General features: G+C 23.7%; 1 protein-coding gene across 9 annotated transcripts in view; it reads right to left on the bottom strand.

Moving 5' to 3' along the window:
• Positions 1–19841, bottom strand: part of LOC122506750 (thyrotroph embryonic factor) — a 212559-nt gene that overhangs the window by 95595 nt on the left and 97123 nt on the right. For 6 of the 9 annotated variants that reach the window (XM_043619073.1, XM_043619081.1, XM_043619087.1 and 3 more), the window contains exon 1: positions 6751–8005. The exons of the other annotated variants lie outside the window; for them this stretch is intronic. In XM_043619073.1, the coding sequence (XP_043475008.1) occupies positions 6751–7039 (289 nt within the window). In that variant the 5' untranslated portion in view covers positions 7040–8005. Of the gene's footprint in view, positions 1–6750; positions 8006–19841 lie in introns of those variants that run through there. 9 annotated transcript variants of the gene reach the window in all.

Here is a 19841-nt window from a genome sequence, read left to right as displayed (position 1 = left end):
AAAATTGTTCACGAAATGAGAGAAACATATGTCAAGAAAATGATAAGCAGGATATTTAAATTTAACGAATGTAGTAGTTACATTTGCAATTCCTACTACCTCGACCCTCACCATTTGGAAATATTTTATTCATGTCGCATATAACAACTTTGGACTTCTCTTCAAGTAAGATACTTGAGTTTTTCTGTGCACCTTTTACACTATTTTATTTATATTTTTTTGGTTTCTTCTGTTACATTTTTTTTAGTTTTTTGTTTCTTTTTTTTTTTTTTTGTTACATTTGTTATTTTTTTCCTTTTTTTGGATTTACTGGTTCTTTTTTTGTTTTTTTAGGGTTTTTTCTTCTTTCTGTTTTTTTATTTTTTTCTTTCTTTTTTATTTTATTTTTTCTTTTTCGTTTTTTTTGCTTTTTTAGTTACTTCTCTTCAGATACATTTTTTAAAATTGAAAAATCAATTTCAAAATTTATTTTCCCTTTCTTTTTTTTTTGTCGAAAAAACAAGCGAAGTTATTGAAAATAAATCACGACTTTGCAAATCTTTCATTTTACTTTCAGTCGTTAATTTATATCAGTATTTTCTAATTAATCTTGAAAGTAGGTATAATTCAATGAATGATCGATTGTTCTAATCAAATGTGTGATATTTTATCGATTGTGCGAAATATAATAGATAATATTGTGTCGTATTTATCTTGAGAAAGATAAAAATAAGAAAGATAAACACAGAACAAAATATGACTTATAATAATTAAAATATTTATGAAAAATAAGCAAATAAAGTTGTAAAATTAATCAAAATAATTGTAAAAACTGTAAAAATAATTAAAATAATTAAAATTGTGAAAAATGTAAAAATAATAAAAATAAGTACAAAAAATTGTAAAATTATAATAAATAGTTGAAACAATTTAAATAATTGAATAAAATTGAAAATAATTGAAATAATTGTAAAAGTAATAAGAATAATTGAAATAATTGTAAAAAAAACAATAAAACTATTAATATTAAACATTTTAAAATCACAAGTCATAATTTTTTCAAAAGCTTTGTAAAATTATTAGGAAACAAAATTGAGAGAAAAATCTAAAAAATCAATTCATTTGAATTAGAAAAATTCGTTCATATATTACAATAAAGTATATATATCATAAAGTATATATATCACAATAAAGTAAATATAATTTTTAAAAAGAATAAAAATAAAATAGTTTTTTAGTAGTTTTTTTATCGAACGTTTAACGATTAATTTTCAATAAAAAAAAAAAAAAAAATTGAAAAACGTTTCTGGATGATGAGTAAGCAAAAGAACTCGAGGCCGATATTGACAATGATTCTTTTCTGATGCCTATATGTTCGAGGTTTCAAGATAAGACCTTCTTTCGTATTTTCGCAAAATAGTGATAAGAAGTAACAACTATCCTTCTCAAAGGTGAAATATTAAGTTTTTTTTATTATTATTTTTTTTCTTCTTAAAAACGAACGAGAAACTCATTTTTCAATATTTCAAATGTTTTACGTTCCATTCCAAGTAGACAAATTATTATTTTTTAAATGGAAAAACATTTTTTTTCTATTCTTTCTTGACATATATATGAAAATTGACGGAAAAAAATTAGCATAAAAAGGATTTAAAAAAAAAAAAAAAACAACTAACAATTATTAAATTTGCAAATAGTTATAAAACAATTAAATTAAAACAAATCATAAAAATAAAGCCTAAAATAATTCATTCAAATTAGAATTTTTTTTCGAAAAATACAAGAAAATACTTCCTTTGCTATTTTTCATGCAAGAAAATTCCTTCTCGAAGTGAATAAAATATTTTTCAATTAAATTTGAATAATTCGACAAATGTCATGTATGGAATGAGAGAGAAAAAGAAAGAGAGAAAAAAATTCTAAAAACACGTGGGTGGATGATAAATATAAGAAGCCTTGAGTCGATTTTTTATTTTCATTATTGAGAATACGATGAGTACCGGTTCACGTGTGTACTCATGGAAATCATGATTGTGAATCATTTGCACTTTTACACTCTCCCTTTGCAATTTAACGATTAATGTCAGGAGGGAGGCGTATATTTGAAAAATATTTCCCGCCACAAATTTACGAGCTCACTGTAGAAATTTATAAAAGAAGAGAGACAGAGAGAAATTAGAAAGGAAGTAAAACAAAAAAAGAAATAAATAATAAAAATAAAAGAACAACTGAAAACAGAAAAGACTTCCGCGGTGAGAAATTATCATTAGAGTTATAAACTTTCCTGTCTATTGCTTCCGTCTTAACAACACGGTATCGTATCTTTAAATCATTAATCTTTTATTAAAAAAAAAAAAAAAAAAAAAAAATTTCTTTCGCACACCAATACACACTCAAAGAAATTGTTTGCGAAAAATTTCTAAAAACACGTTCCTTAAATTTTTAAACAACTTGTTTTCAAATTTCTTTTTTACTTTTTTAATTACTTTATAAAAATAAGGAAAAAATTTTATTAATCTAACCATTTTGCGGAGAATGTATTTAAAACTAAGTAAATAAATAATAAATAAAATAAATAAATATTCAAAATTTATCAAAACTATTTTGAAATAGAAAAATAGATGAAAAAAATTATTTTCCATAAAAATTAAATTATTCCTAATAAATTTAATTTCTCTTTTCGCAGTAAAAAAATTTCTCTCTCCATGAAATAAAGAATTGAAAATAAAAAATTTTTTTTTCCTATTTTGCTCCAGAATGAAATTTAAAATTCACTCGACGTTCTTTGTAAAAAGGAATTTCTCTCAAGTGCAGTGAGATTTATAAAATGCCTTTTATTCAATGAAAGAATACAAATAAAGAATTTAAGAAATTTTAAAATCGAGTCATGTGTCACACAGTTATAATATTCACACTTTCTGTCAGTTTGGCGTCAAGCAAAATAGAAACAGTTGTTGTAAAAAAATATTTACTTTACGTATCAAAAAAAAATTATAACTATTACGCGATCCATCGAGAAATTAAAATTCATACCCACAGCATTTGTTGAAAAAAAGAGAGAAAAAAAATTGTTTTACAAAAAAAATTACAAGCTTCTAAATTAAAGCTTCTAATTTTTTTAAACTAGAGAATTTTATCATTATTATAATTTTAATACAAGTAAATAATTTTTTTTATATTTAATTAATTAATTAATTTAGCAATAGTAACTTAAGGGTTATAGAATAAAAACTTAGTGAAAAATTAACATAATAAACAAAATAATAAATTACTAAAACTAACAAATTAAGATAATAAAAAAATTATAAATAAATAATTAGAAAGTAAATATATCAAGAAATGCGAATACCTCATTTTTTTTTCTCTCTCAAAAAAAAAGAATATTAACAAAATCGTAAAAAAAGAATTAACCATACTTTTATTGCAATAAAATTCTCTGTAATGTGAATTAATAATTGAAATAATAATAAAATAATATTTCGTTTCTCCTGGAAACTATTAAGAAAAAAAAAGAATAGGAAAAAAATGTTAGGCTATAAAAAGCTGAAGGTTCTGATTAGGAAGCCTTTGCACTTGAATACTACAATTTACTCTAATTGCATCTCGAAACTAATGCAGTAATGCAGCCTAATCTAATAAAGCTGTGGAAGTCTCATCAGAATGATCTTATACTTTGAAACCTAATAGCAACGGTTAGATCAAAAAGTTTTTTTTTTTTTTTAAAAGGAGAAGAAAAAAATATAAAAACAAAACTAAATATATTTTAAAATCGATTTCTGTCAATAACTTTACTCTTCTATCCACTTATCAAAATGATAAAATCATCATTCCTTCCATTTTTTTTTTCTATTTACAGCAAAATGAACTACTGTACATGTCAATTAATCTTTTTGAATTCGAAAAAGGAAGGAAAAATTGTTTCAAAGATGTTATCAATAAGTGCAAAATTACTGTGTAATTTGAAAATAAATTTATTTAAATAAAACCATTTTTTAAATAATATTATTTCAAAAATTAATAATAACAATTTTATTTACATTTTTTCTATTAAAAAATAAACCAATAATTAAATATTATTTTACTACTAATAAATTATTTAATTAATAATAACGATTTTACTTCCATTTTTTCTATTAAAAACAAAATTCGTTTCAGAACAAAAAATTTATTTTGGTTTCTAATAAAAATATTCGTCCCACAAACAAAAATTTTTCTCAACGTCTCTTAAAATTAAGTGAGAGAAATTTCACTTTTTTTGACTGACCCAATTGTACGTATACTTTCATCGTCGATTCGAATCTCTAAATAGTCAAATTTTAAAAAAAAAACTTGTATTATTTACCAAAAAAAGCTACCGAGCAAAAAAATCTATTCAGTTTTTACTTTGACAACAAAAAATTCTTTCTTTCATTTTGACAAAAAAAAATATTTCTCCTTCTATTCTGAGAAAAAAATTTAGAAAAAGATTTTCATGTACAATTCGAAAAAAAATTATTAAATCACCGCATTATGTTAATGAAGATTACGATTGTAATTTGCAATTAACTGATAAAGATAATAAGGGAAGTTATGAAATTGACGCAATAATCGAGTGACAATCAAAGAAGATTTTTCAATTAAGACAATCAAAGAAATTCTGCGAATAGAGGAAAAAAGCGAAAAGATTTTTTTAATAAAAAAAAAGCTTAAAAATAAGTATGAAAAATTTGAAAAACGATTTTTCTGAATTCAAAATCAAATGTAGTTTTAATTTTTCAAATTAAAAATCAAATGTAGTTTTAATTTTTCAAATAAAAAAATCAAATGTACAGTTTTAATTTTTGAAATTAAAAATCAAATGTAGTTTTAATTTTCAAATTAAAAATCAAATGTACAGTTTTAATTTTCAACTTAAAAATCAAATGCGTAGTTTTAATTTTTAGAATAATGTGTAGCTTTAATTAAATTAGAAACTTTCTTTAAAGAATAAAAAAAAGAACTCTCTCAGTCAAAATATCTTTCGAAAAATGACGCAATATCTTAAAAATCTCTTAACTTTCACTGGATAACATCAAACCTTAATGAGTTATTTCTCTCGTGGATTAACCCAATTTTTTTCTCTCAATTTCAATTCTAAAGAACATAAATTTTCACATTCAAAAATTGTATCTCAACAAAAGAAAAACACTTTCGAATCAAGTGCCATTAAAAACATCTGCAACAATCGAAAGTGTTCTCAATAAAACAAAAAAAGCTTTTCTCTAAGTGTGCCACGCACGGTAAATTGAATTTTTGATTCGAATATTTTGAAAAATTTAAAAGAAAGCGATGCAACTTTAAAAATTAATTTAAAAAAAAAAAAAAAAAAATTAGTTTAAAAAAAAATTAAATTAAATTAAATTAGAGTTTAAAATTAGTTAATGATTTAACGGACAATATTCTAAAAGTACTTCAATTTTTTTATTGGATAAATAAATAAGAAATAAAAAATAAAATGATTTGTCTATTCTTAAAAGTGTTGGTAGCAGTTTGCCTTTAGACGAACCACTAAAAATTCTTTTTGAAACCGAACCAAATAATCATGAGCCAAAACTACGAAATAATCTAGCAAAGAATCAATGGATGACAACAGAGTTTTTTCCAAAGTATTTTTTCTTTCTGCAAAATATTTTATTTCTCCAAAAACTGGTCAGTGGAACCTTTTGATATTTGTCGAATTCAAATTGAATCAGAAACGAAAGTCAATCAAAATTTATAGCAAAAATTTGGATTAATGATCAGAACCACAATTTTTGGTTGCAATTAATGTGACATTTCTGGATTCAAGGTGCACCGAAAACGAAAGTGGTTCGAATTGATACAAAAAATTCAGATCAATTCATAATTTATTCCACATTTTTATGGACCGGTTGCAATTATGGATCAATTTGATATTTCTGGATTCAAAGTGCACACCGAAAACGAAAGTCAATCAAATTGTTACCAAAAATTTGGGTCAATTTAATATTTGCTCTAAATTTTTATGGATCGGTTTGCAATCATGAATCAATTTCATATTTTTAGATTCAAATTGGACTGAAAATTGGAACTGATACCAAAAATTTCGGGTCAATTTTTGGTATCGAATCAAAGTCCATTTTTTGACAACCATCGCGGTTGCAATTGTGGATCAATTTGGTATTTGTAGATTCAAATCGTACCGAAAATGGAAGCGGATCAAAATTATATCGAAAATTTATGCTAATTGGAACGATTAGATCCAAATATTTTACAGATCGACTTGCAATCGTGGATTAATTTTGACATATTTGCGGATTCAAATTGGACCTAAAAGGAAACTGAATCAAACTATTATGAAAACTTTCGGTCTATTTGATTTTTTTGGTATCGAAACGATGGTATCCATCCCGGTTGCAGTGGATAAGTTTGATATTTCTAAATTCAAATCGGACTGAAAACGAAAGTGGATGCAAATGATACCAAAAATTCCGGTCAATTCATGATCTATTGGTACAAAATCAGTATTCACTTTTGGTATCCATCGCTATTGCAATTGTGAATCAATTCGATATTTGTGAATTCAAATCGTACCGAAAACGAAAATTTGAATCAAACGGATACCAATATTTTCGGTCAATATCTAATATTTTTGGTATCGAATCCGTTTCAAAATTTCTACCCACTTTCTAAACGACTCTGACCAAGCAAAAGCTATAAACAACCCCCAAACAACTTCCACGTGGAACCAACAATTCTCTACCAACAATTCTCAATATCATTAAAAATCCGTACCATTTATGTACATGGGATGTTGTCTCCAAAGATGTTGGTACTGATTCCAACGGGAGCTAGCGCTGTCGGAATGAATTGACGGCAGGGGTGCGTGAACTTGGTGGGCGTGTGATGTTGGCGGAAGTGGCGGTGGTGGTGGTTGTGATTGTTGTTGATGGGCCGGCGCAACAACTATATGAGGATGGGGTTGTGGACCGGAAGGCTGATGCTGTTGTGGATGATGCGCCTGATGCAACACTCCCGGTACCGGAGGCGGCGCCAATTGCTGATACTCCATAGCGCAACTCATCCGGTTCCTTCACTACTGCATCTACTTTTTCAAAAAAAAAAAAAATTTACCCCAAAAAAAGAAGAAACAAACCACTTGTTGTTCCCTTTCTCTGTTGTTTCCCTTCACAAATTCAAAAACACACTGTCTCACAATTATCACCTACTCTCTTTAAACACCCCCAATGTGTCCGCGAAACTTGTACACTTGAATGGATTCCAAATCAACCCCCGGTTGTCAAGTGGGTGGGAATTTATCGATCACACTTTTTTTTCTTCTTTTTCTTCTTCTCCAGGATTTTTGATTTTGGAAACCACTCGATAATTTCGAGATTAGTTTCTCTTTAGTGGTGCTCGTGCTGCTTCTTTTGCAACGACAATCAATAATCAGTTTTTTTTTTAAAAATATTTTTCTATTGTTGTCCTTAGGACCATTATTGAAAGAGCTACTTCTGGAATAGTCAGAAGTCCTTACTCTAAAGATTCGAAGACTGATTTTTCAACAGACATTCGTTATCACAATTGCACTTGAACTACAACAATAGCACTGAATATCCTCTTTTGAAAACTGCATACAACAACAATAACCAACAACCGGATTTACAGAAATGTCAACCGGATTTTTTGGACTCTTGAGTTTTCAGAGAAACACGTTGTCGTGAAAGGCGCGCGCATACACGACTGTCAAAAAACTAACCAAGTTATCGTGACGGAACACGCGCGGAATGGAGCGTCGACTGTCATTGGTTAGTGAAAAAAGTGGCGGGATTTTTATGATGTTTAGCGATATATAGGGGAAGAGAGAGGGTAACCGGAGGGGTTGATAAAAGAAAAAAGGAGTGATGAGACCAATTTGAAGAAATGAAAAAAATGAGACTGTGTCTCAGGACGTCGCTATTAAAGGATGATTTTCGTTTTTCTTTTCCTTTAATCCAGAGGTTCTTGAAAGGATCTTAAATTCAGAACGTGTCTCGAACGCGCGACGTCCGAAAAGACACTGCGCCGCGGGATCGCGAGGAGAGCTCTCCGCGATTCTAACCTAACCCTACTCGTCAGTCCGCCCCCAAACCCCCACTGGCGGCGCCGTTACACGGTTCCCCTCACACTGCTCTCCTCAATGTGACTTCCCACAATCTCCCGTGTGTCTGGTTTTCTCTTTCTCACTCTCGCGCTTTTTCTCTCTCTCTCTCTCTCACACTTTTTGTATACTCTTTCTCACTCTCACGATTTTATCTGCGCCTTTCTGTCTGGTGTACATGCAGGAGGCACGATATCAAGCTGACGCGCTGGTGAACCAATCCGGTCCCGATCATCGCGATCATGATGGGCTTCCGCATTGCCCAAGATTGGTCGGGGATTCCGGAAACACTAGTACTCTACATTTGTCTACTGGCCAGGAACTAAATTTCATTGTAGACGGTGCCTTTTTTTTTATATAGCAATCGTTTTCAGGCTTTGCACACAATAATTAATTTTTGAAAAGTAGCAAAAACAGATACAGATCTTTAAAAATATATGTTAAATTTGTTGCGTGTAGTTTTCAGATGGTGTTGTTTTAACACAATTTTGGAGTTATTTTATAACCCCATTAAAAATGTGTATTAATTTAACACCCTCTAGTGTTACTTTAACACACTCTATTGTTATTTTAACACCGCTATTGTACCACTATTGTAGTGTTAAAATCACATAGTGACGGTTAAAAATGTTGCGTGTAGTTTTAAGACTACTTTTAGTGTTAAAATAATACTTCTTTTTTCCTGTGATATTGACACAGATCAGAAAATTTAGGAAAAAGTCAGAGAAATTCAATTATTTACAAACATTTTAATAAAAATCTTGTCAAATTTTAATTATGTTCAAAAATTATTTTCAATTCATTGCGATTTTCAATTAAAGTTTCTAAAAGAAATAAATTATATTAAAAAAAGAAATTTAATAAAATCCTACGCAAACATTTAATTATTATCATAAATAACAAATTTTACAGGAATTCAATTATTTACATTTTTTATAAAATTCTTCGCAAATTCAATTATTTTACAAAATAGTGACATTTTTTTCAGGAATTCAATTACTTTTATAATTAATTAAATACCCGTGTAAATAAATAAATAATAAAACTCATAGCAGAATTTCAATTGTTTTTAATAAATTTTAATCGAATTCCTTGAAAAATGCAATTATTCAGGAAAATTTTATTAAAATTGGTCGAAAGAATTTAACTATTTAAAAATTTGTTAATAAAATTATTTATGAGAATTCAATTTTTAAAAATATTCAATTATTTAATAAATTATTTATTTTTTTATTTAAATAATGGAATTCTCGTAGAATTTTCTATTAAAAAATTATTTAAAAACACTTTTTAAAAATTTAATTATTTTTATAAATAATAAAACTCATTTGTAGAATTTTAATTATTTTCAAAAACTTTTTTCAATTTAATGCGATTTTCAATTAAAGTTTTTAAAAGAATTCAATTATATTTTAGAAAAAATTGAATAAATTTCTACGCAAAAATTTAATTATTTTAAAAATAGTGACATTTTTTTCAGAAATTTAATTATTTTCATAAATAATTGAATAGCCGTGTAAATAAATAAATAATAAAACTCGTCGCAGAGTTTCATATGTTTTTAATAAATTTTAATCAAATTCTTTGAAAAATACAATTATTCATGAAAATTTTACTAAAATTGGTCGAAAGAATTTAACTATTTAAAAATTTGTTGATAAAATTATTTATGAGAATTCAATTTTAAAGAAATATTCAATTATTCTTTTTAAAAATTTAATTATTTTCATGAATAATAAAACTCTTCTCCGAAATTAAATTATTTTCAAAAATTTTAATAAAATTCTTAGAAAAATTTCAATTATTTTCGAAAATTTTCCTCAACTCAATGATTTCCAATATCTACTAATTTAATAAAATTTTTCAAAAGAATTCAATTATTAAAAAAAATTTTTGACAAAATTCTATGCAAACATTTAATTATTTTCGTAAATAATAAAAATTTCAAAAAAATTTAATTATTTTTAAAAATTTTAATAAAATTCTTGACAAAATTTTAATTATTTTCAAAAATTTTCCTCAACTCAATGATTTTTAATATCTACTAATTTAATAAAATTTTTCAAAAGAATTCAATTATTAAAAAAAAAATTTTGATAAAATTCTATACAAACATTTAATTATTTTCATAAATAATAAAAATTTCAGAGAAATTCAGTTTATTAACAAATTTTTTAAAAATTTGTTTGCAATAATTCCGTTATTTTAATCAAAAAATAATAACAGTTTTTACGAAAAATTCAATTATGTTCATATAATAAAACTCATCGCAGAATTTTAATTATTGTAAATAAATTTTAATCGAATTCCTCGAAAAATGCAATTATTCTTAAAAAATTATATTAAAATTTGTCGAAAGAATTCAATTATTCAAAAATTTGTTGATAAAATTCTTTATCAGGATTCAATTTTTTTTGTTGTATTTAAATAATTAAATTCTCTTAGAATTTTCTAATAAAAATTGATTTAATAAAACTTATTGTAGAATTTCAATTATTTTTAATAAATTTTAAATAAATTCCTCGAAAAATGCAATTATTTAAAAAAAATTTATTAAAATTGGTCAAAAGAATTCAATTATTTAAACATTTTATGATAAAATTCTTTATCAAAGTTTAATTGAATTTTCTTTTTGAAGTTTTTATTTTCATTTATATATTTAATTAAAGAATTTCTGAACCTTCACAATTTCGTAAAATTGAATTGTAATTTGCAAAAAAATGGGTTTGAAAATTCTCAAAAAACTTTTTCAAGAATTATTAAAAATAATTGATTTAAAGAAGAATTTTAGTTGTAAATTCTAGAAAATAATAATAATAATAATTTTCCTATAAATTTAGTCAAAAAATATAAATTTATACATAAAATTATTTATTAAAATACTTTAGAGAAACTAAAATAATTCAATAAAATTGCGCACATATTTTTTTCCCACAACAAAATAATAAAAACAACCGTTTAATTATACAATAAATTTGCTACTTTCAAAAACTCGAAATTGTAATTACTGTTACTTTATCCTTGAAACAATATATAGAAAAAACGGGGAAAAATAATCGGTACCTATTCAATAGTAATTGTATTTGATATAAAATTACATGTTGCGATTAATAAAAAATTGTCAAAAAATCCTTTAAAAAAAAGTCTTTTAATATAAACAATTCTTTTAATTTATAAAACTTTTCAATTAAACTGTAGAAATTTAAGGAGTGACAAATCGTTTCTTTTTTTTTTTAATGAAAACATTATTTATATCAACGAGTGTTTCACAGTCCTTGAAAAATTTTCTCGATCTACTTTTTTCTTGGAACTTTTTGATAGACAGGGTCCCGACTTGAGTTAATTTTTTTTCTCCTCTCTTTCTTTAAATTAACGGTACGTATTTTTATTGTCTCTTGGGATAAAATTGAAAGCGGATAAAATCGAAAGTGTCTGCGGGGCGGCTATAATGCGCCTTGGCGAAATACAAAAAAGAGAGAGTTGGGGCGAATTCAGTCGATTTTACTTTTAAAAATTTTAACTCGATTTACAAAAAAAAGAAGACATTAACATTGTCGGTTTTATTAAATTTCGAAGAGTTTTCAATTTTTTTTTCATTTTGATATTTGAACGCATTTTTAAATTAAAAATACGAATTGATTTTTACGAAAAATGCGAATTGTTTAAAAAATGAATAGAAAATGAAAAAAATTACTATTCGAAAAAAATTTGTTCTAAAATGCTGTTATCAAAATAGTAAAAATAAAATACCTAATTATTTGTAATAATATAATTAAATTACTTAGAGATAAATAATTTTTTTTCTCCTTATTTTTCCCCAACTTTCAATAAAATATTTTCTAATTTAAAACCACGTCTATTAATAATCTCGAAAAGATATAAAAAAAAATAGAAATTTAGAATTTGTAATCGAGGTTCAAAATTCACTAATAGAAGAAGGATGAGAAAAATAAATGAGTTTGGCCTACAGTTTAAAAAAAAGAAGCAAACGGCAAGAGAGTATTTACTATAAATTCTCAGATGAACGAAGATACATTTTTGTTTTGTTTTTTTTTTCATCTGCAAATTTCGAGTATAAGCGAGGTCGAGAGTGAGAGAGAGAGAAAGAAAAAAAGGTTGATTTCAGGAGTTCGGAGACGAAAAGAGAACCAAACTGATTCAGAGGAACCGGTCCTGAACTAATCCTGGTTTCGTGAACGCGGAAATCACACAAGAAGTTCATTCCTCGCGAAGAAGAGAAAAAAACAAAAAATAAAAACAGGGCATAAAAATACCGCTCAGCCTCATCGAACCTATTTTGACTTAAAAATAGTTACAAAATAGGTCGAAATTATTTAAAAAAAGAGAGAAGGAGAGAAAAATTAATTTTTTCTCTAATTTAATAAAATAAGAACAAAGAAAAAATTAGTTTTTTTCTTCTTCTCTCTTTTTAAAATAATTTTAGCCTATGTCTAAGTCAGAAGGTTCGATTAAATTTTATTTATTTTATTTATTTTATTTATTAAAATAAATAAATAAGAAAATTTTTTTGATGAATTTATTTTTCTTATTAAAAAAAAATAAATAAGAAATTGGATGAATTTATTTTTTCTTATTAAAAAAAATAAATAAGATAGTGGATGAATTTATTTTTTCTTAAAAAAAACAAATTAGAAAATTTTCTTCAATTGAAAAATAATGAAAATATTAAATAAAATAAAAAATATATTAAATTTAAATAAAAAATTATGTCGCATTCAATATATTTAAATATCTACATATTATACACAAGTGGAAAAAGGAACTTTCTTTTCATTTTAAAAGAGAAAAATTTTGTTGACATTTCAGATTATAAAAGCTACAGAAATATAAAAGTGATATCTTATAAGAAAAAGTAACATTTTATTGCCTCTGTAATATTACTTCATATTATATTTTTTTAAAATACTTTCTACTTTTTCCTACTAGACGAAATTCCTGAGACACACAAATAACACACAAACTATATGTGTATATTTCACTCTTAATTAATTTTTCATTTATTTTCTATTTTCAAATTTTATGAATCAACACAAAGTAGAAAATGACAAAAATTCTTTTGTTACAATTATGTTTTTCTTTTTGTTTTTAAGTTAATTTTGTTTAAATTTAGAGAACAAAATAATAAAAAATTGCCTTTTAATACAATTTTCATTCAAGTGAAAGTAGAAAATTGAGTTTAAAGTAGAAAATTATAAAAATTGTCTTTTAATCCAATTTTGATTAAATTAAAAGTAGAAAATGATAAAAATTGCATTTTGATTCAATTTTGATTGAATTTGGAGTAGAAAATAATAATAATGCCTTTTGATTCAATTTTAATTGAATAGAAAATTGACTTAAAAGTAGAAAACGATAAAAATTACTTTATAACCTAATTTTGATTAAATTAAAAGTAGAAAATTGAGTCTAAAGTAGAAAATGATAAAAATTCTTTTAATCCATGTTGATTAAATTAAAAGTAGAAAATAATAAAAATTGCCTTTTGATTCAATTTTGATTTAATTTAGAGTAGAAAATATTAAAAAACGACTTTTGATACCATTTTAATTGAATAGAAAATTAATTTTAAAGTAAAAAATGATAAAAATTGCCTTTTAATCCAATGTTGATTAAATTAAAAGTAGAAAATAATAAAAATTGCCTTTTGATTTAATTTAGAGTAGAAAATAATAAAAATTGCTTTTTGATACAATTTTAATTCAATAAAAAATTGATTTTAATGTAGAAAATGATAAAAATTGCCTTTTGATCCAATTTTAATTCAATAGAAAATTGATTTTAAAGTAGAAAATGATAAAAATTACTTTATAACCCAATTTTGATTAAATTAAAAGTAAAAAATAATAAAAATTGCCTTTTTGATTCAATTTTGATTTAATTTAGAGTAGAAAATAATAAAAACTGCTTTATAATCCAATTTTGATTAAATTAAAAGTAGAAAATTGATTTTAAAGTAGAAAATAATAAAAATTGCTTTATAATCCAATTTTGATTAAATTAAAAGTAGAAAATTAATTTAAAAAGTAAAAAATAATAGAAATTGTACTCTAACAATTTTTCTCTTTTTCTACTTTGTTTTCCAACCCAATTTTGTTGAAGATCGAGATATTGTATTTTCTTCATGAAGTTAAATCTCTTGATGTCAATTTCCTGATTTTATAAAGATTTTATTTTTTTTTGAAAAAAATCCAAAGTGGTTCTTTTTAATGGTTGCACGGAGACGGAAAAAGAGTATCCGGCAACCTGTTGATTCTGCCCCTTTCACTCCACGATTTCAGCCTTATAACTTTTGCAAAAGTCGAGAGAGTCTCGATTTATAGTATATATATATATTATTAAGAAAGAATGAGAGAAAAAGAGGCAGAAACGAAATTGAGATTACAATAAATTGGTGTAGATTGCAAAATACATTTTGCAACAAAATAATGTTAAAAATTGTTACTGTTGATTTCGATTTTTATTTATTTACTATAGATAATGAGATTTTTAGTTTTTTACTATTTCTGTATTTTTTTAAAATTTTTACTTTCATGTTATTCATGTTATTTTATTTATTAATTTATTTTTTTATTAAAGGTAATTTATTTAATTGTATTTACATTTTTAATTTATTCATATAAGTTGAGATTTTTAGTTTATTTTCAATGTCTACTTTTATTTGAAAAAAAGAGAAAAAAATAATCATCTAGAGATAAAAATGGAAATTGGCAAATTTTCTAAGCATAAAGATAGTAATTTTTTTTTAATGAAAAATTTTTATTTTGCTATTTTCAAAAACAAAAAATAAAAATACTGTTTGAAAATTAATTTTTTAAATTTATTTATAATTAAATAATTTAAAATCAAATTAATTTTCTTTTAATAATTTATTAATGGAAAATTATTTTTACGATAATTCTAATTTTCTTTATAAAAATTCTAATTTTTGTTTTTTTTATAACAAAGAAAATAAAATTAATTGAAATAAAAATCACCAAAAAAATTTTTTCTCGTCGAATATTAACAAATACACAAGAATGTTTATTTTGCCAACCTCGGATTTTTGATAAAAAAAAAAAAAGAAAGAAAGAAAAAAAGAAAAAGTCACCAAGAGATGAAAAAGGCAATCGAAACGCATACACAAGCCTATAAATCTCGAACAAGTTTTGGCCCAATTCACGAGATGAAATGTAGGTCGAAGGCAAAACGTAGGAAGTGGCATCACTTCATTTTGGTGCCAGAATCGAATTAAAAAATGATCACGGACCTCGCACAGCCTAAAGAGGATATACATGTGTTTCACAGAGAGCACACTATAAAAGTGAGGAAGGAAAAAAAAAGACTGAAAGAAAAGAAGAAAGAAAAAAGAAGAAAAAGAAAAAGAAAAAAAGTCGGTTGTTCTGCGGTTGGCCATCGGTGTGAGAACTACAACGAACGAGAGAGGCATTTCACTAGGAGGTGAAAGTTGCCGAAAGTGGTTCCTCAACTCTTTTCTGGTTCCAAGTCCAACGAGTGAGTGAGTGAGTGGTCAAAAATTGTTGCTCAACTCCAATACTTTGTGCGTCGCATCGCATGCTATACGGGGTCTTTTGTCGAATTTCACTATGATCGCTTGACTGACTTTTTTTCTTTTTTCTTTTTTTTTCTTTCTTTCTTTCTTTCTTCAGGCATCGTCCCTCGAATTCCGGTTTCACGCGATTCCACGATTCGACAACTGGTACCTCTCTCGCTCCTCAGAGAAAGCGAAACGTTTCTTTGCGACGCGGAACCGTTGATACGCATTTAATCGCAGCGACTATTTATATCAATGAAAAAAAATTGTTTATTTATCACAGTGTAAATAAATTAATTTTCAAAATATAATTAATCTATAAAGTAGTAAATAAAATGCATTCAATCGCAGGGACTATTTTTCTCAATAGAAAATTATTTATTTATAACAATAAATAAACTATTGAATTATTTATTTTTAATAAATAAACTCTTGAATTATTTATCTATAATAATGAATAAACTCTTGAATGATTTATTTATAGTTGTCAATAAATAAATAGTAATAGAAAAATTTGTTTAAAATTTAATTTTAATCACAGTGGCTATGTTAATAATAAAAAAAAATTATTTAATACCAAATAAATGAATTTTCAAAATAATAATTCATATATAAGAAATAGATAATTTAATATAAATAATAAATTTAATAAATAATTGAATAAATAAATACTAAATTTAATAAATAAATTAATAAATAAATAAATTTTGTATAATAAATTTTTGCTTTGAATACCGAAATTATTAGTTGCAATTAAATTTGCTTTAAATACTGAAATTATTGATTGAAATACAATTTGTTTGCTTTGAATAAAAATTATTTACTTGAAGAAAATATTTATTTGCAACAAGTAAATGTTTATTTGATCCAAGGAAATAAAATTCCAAAAAATTATAATTTTTATCTCATTAATTATAATCTATCGTTTCGCAAAAATTCATCACATAAAATTCCCCGGAAAAATAATTAATAGCAATTAAACATAATTTGCAAGCAATAATCATTGTTTTGGAATTTTTTTTCTACGTAAATTCCATTATTGACATTCCTTATAACTTATACATTTGAATTGACAAAAGAAATTTTTTTCTCCCCGTGCAAAATTATTCATCTTTGAAGGAAAAGAAAAATGTTAATAAAAATTGTTCAAATTCTCCGCAAATTTGTCTGACGAGACCATTATTTTTATATACAGGGAGAAAGTTATTTCTATTATAATTATAAAATTTTACCGAATTTTTAATTTAAAAAAATTTTTTTTTTAATTTTTAAAAAAATTTGTTATCTTAACAAGAGAAATAAATTAAGTACTTGAAAAATTAAATATTTTTAATTTTGCTATTCAATTCGATTTTTTCCGCAGATGTGTGCATGTATATTATCTGTTAATGAAATTCTACCTTTCTTTTATTTATAAATAAAGTGAAACCTATAAAATATTGTTTCGTCTCTTTTTTTAAACATCAACTCGTATTAATCTCAATTCCAATCAACAGAAAATCCACTTTCACTTCGGCACCTTCAAAAATCCAAATCACTTTCATCTCATTCGCTGTTAATTACCGAATTTCATTGAAATTATTATCTTTTCATTGAAATTATTATTTTTTCAATGAAATACCAAGTTTCTTTTTAGAAAATTGGCATGGTTTCAATAAAAATAATGTTCTTCTCCAAAGTTCAGGCGAACAAATTGTTTTATTTAAACCAAACATAAATTATTAAATAATTCGAAAATTATTTAATTAATATATTAGCCAATTTTTATTATATTAAATAATAATTAAATTAAATTGTCACTTATCGTGACATAATTTTCAATTTATTTGTTTTAGAGAAAAATTTTGTTTATCACAAATCAAATTATTACTTGAACCAAAAAAAACTTTTTTTGAAACAACAGGGTTACTACAAAAATTAAATTTTGTTTTTCCTTGACTTTTCCCTGATTTCCAGACAAAATTTTGTTTTCTTTTCTGACCCTAAAGAAAATTCTAATTCACTCTAAAAATTATTAGATATCAAAAAAAAATGTAATAACTTCGAAAAATAAATTTAAAACTATAAAAAAATGAATGATAATTGCTTCGTTGAAAAATTCTGGGAAAATTCAAACTCAATAACTTCAATTTTAAATTTAAATAAATATTTTTCACATGAATTAAATTATTTTAAAAAATGTGATAAAATTCGTTGTAAAAAATCAATTATTTTTATAAATAATAAAATGTTTCATAGGATTTCAATTATTTTAAATGAAATACTCGACAAATGTAATTGTTTTCAAAATTTTTTTGCAAGAATTCAATTATATTTCATAAATAATGAAATTCATCTCTGAAATTCAAATAGTTTTAAAATCTACTATTTTAATAAAATTTCTCCAAAGAATTCAATTATTAAAAAAAAATGTAATAAAATTCGTTGCAAGAATTCAATATTATTTTCATGAACAATAAAATCCTGCACAGGATTTCAATTATTAAAAAAAAAATGTAATAAAAATTCAAGGCAAAAATTCAATTAGTCTCCTAAATAATAAAATTTCTCACAGGATTTCAATTATTTTTATTCATTTTTGCAAAAGTTTCTTGAGAATTTTCAAATCTGTTTATTTACAATTTAATTTAACGAAATTTCTATTATTCAGAAATTCTTCAATTAAATATTTAGAAAATAAAAACTTGAAATAATTTTTAAAAAAATTCAATTCAAAAAAACTTTTTCAAAAAAATTAATTATATCTAAAATTTAAACTGAAATTCATTTTTAAATCAATTTTTATTAGAAAATTCTACGAGAATTCAATTATTTAAATACAAAAATAAATAATTTATTGAATAAATGAATTTTTCTCCAAATTGAATTCTTATGAAGAATTTTATAAACAAATTTTTAAATAATTGAATTATTTCGACGAATTTTAATGAAATTTTCAAGAATTAAAAATTTCGATTAAAAATAATTGAAATTCTGCGATGAGTTTTATTATTCATGAAAATAATTGAATCTCTGTCAAACATTTTATTATTTATGAAAATAATTGGTTTATTGCAAAGAAATTATTTAAAAAATTAAAAAGTATTGAATTCTTTGTAAATAATTAAATTCCTGTGATATTTTTATTATTTATGAAAATAATTAAATCTTTTCGTAAAATTTTATCAAAATTTGTTTTAAATAATTTTAATTCTTTTGGAAAATATTATTAAAATAGTAGATATTGAAAATCATTGAATTGAGGAAAATTTTTGAAAATAATTGAAATGCAAATTTTTTTAGTGTTTTTAACTAAAATTCTTCTATAAATCCATTATTTTTAATAATTAATTAGATATATTATAAAAAAAATTAACTAATTTCAGAAGAATTTGAAATATTACAATTTTTCAAAAATCTAAGTTCTTTTAAATTTCTAATTAAATTCATTCAAAATTGAAGTTTTATAAAATTTCAAATTAGTACTTTTTGAAGTTTAACTTTAAAACTAATATCTTTAAAACTAAAACTTTAAAAATAATAGAATTTAAAAATTTGTAATTTAAATTTTTTTTTGAAAACACTAAAAAAAATTCAATTTTGGAAAAATTAGAAATAATTGCAGAAATTTAATTATTTTCAAAAGTGATAAAATTCTTCTCATAAAATTCAATTATCTTCCAAATTTAAAAAAAATTCTCGTGAAAATCCCAATTATCTTTATAAATAACAAAATTCTTTCCCAAAGTTCAATTATTTTCAAATTAATTTCAAATTCTCAAAAATAGTACGCAAACATTTAATTATTTTTATAAAAAAATTTCTCAGGAATTCAATTATTTACAAAATTTTTTATAAATTCCTCCGCAATTATTCAATTATTTTTATAAATAATAAAATTTTTTTTAAGGAATTCAATTATTTTCATAAAAAATAATTAAAAATTGTAGAAAATAATAATTTGAAATGATGAAAATAATTTTGAAGAAGTTACTGTAATAAATATTCTTATAATATAAAACAATGATTTTATCAATCGGTCATCTTTAATTATTATAAAACATGAAGAAATCGATCACTCCGAGTCTTCGACTCGGAGCAATCGCTATCTTCATGTTTTATAAAAATATTCTTACAAGTTATTGAATTTAAAAATATTTGAATTTGAATGTTTTGAAAAATTTTAATTCCTACGGAAAAATAATATTTAAATAT

The sequence above is a fragment of the Leptopilina heterotoma genome, unplaced genomic scaffold, assembly GCF_015476425.1.
Source record: "Leptopilina heterotoma isolate Lh14 unplaced genomic scaffold, ASM1547642v1 Lhet_114, whole genome shotgun sequence".
Classification (NCBI taxonomy): Eukaryota; Metazoa; Arthropoda; class Insecta; order Hymenoptera; family Figitidae; genus Leptopilina; species Leptopilina heterotoma.
The sequence above is the reverse complement of the archived record's forward strand: the minus strand, read 5'-3'. Positions and strand labels throughout refer to the sequence as shown.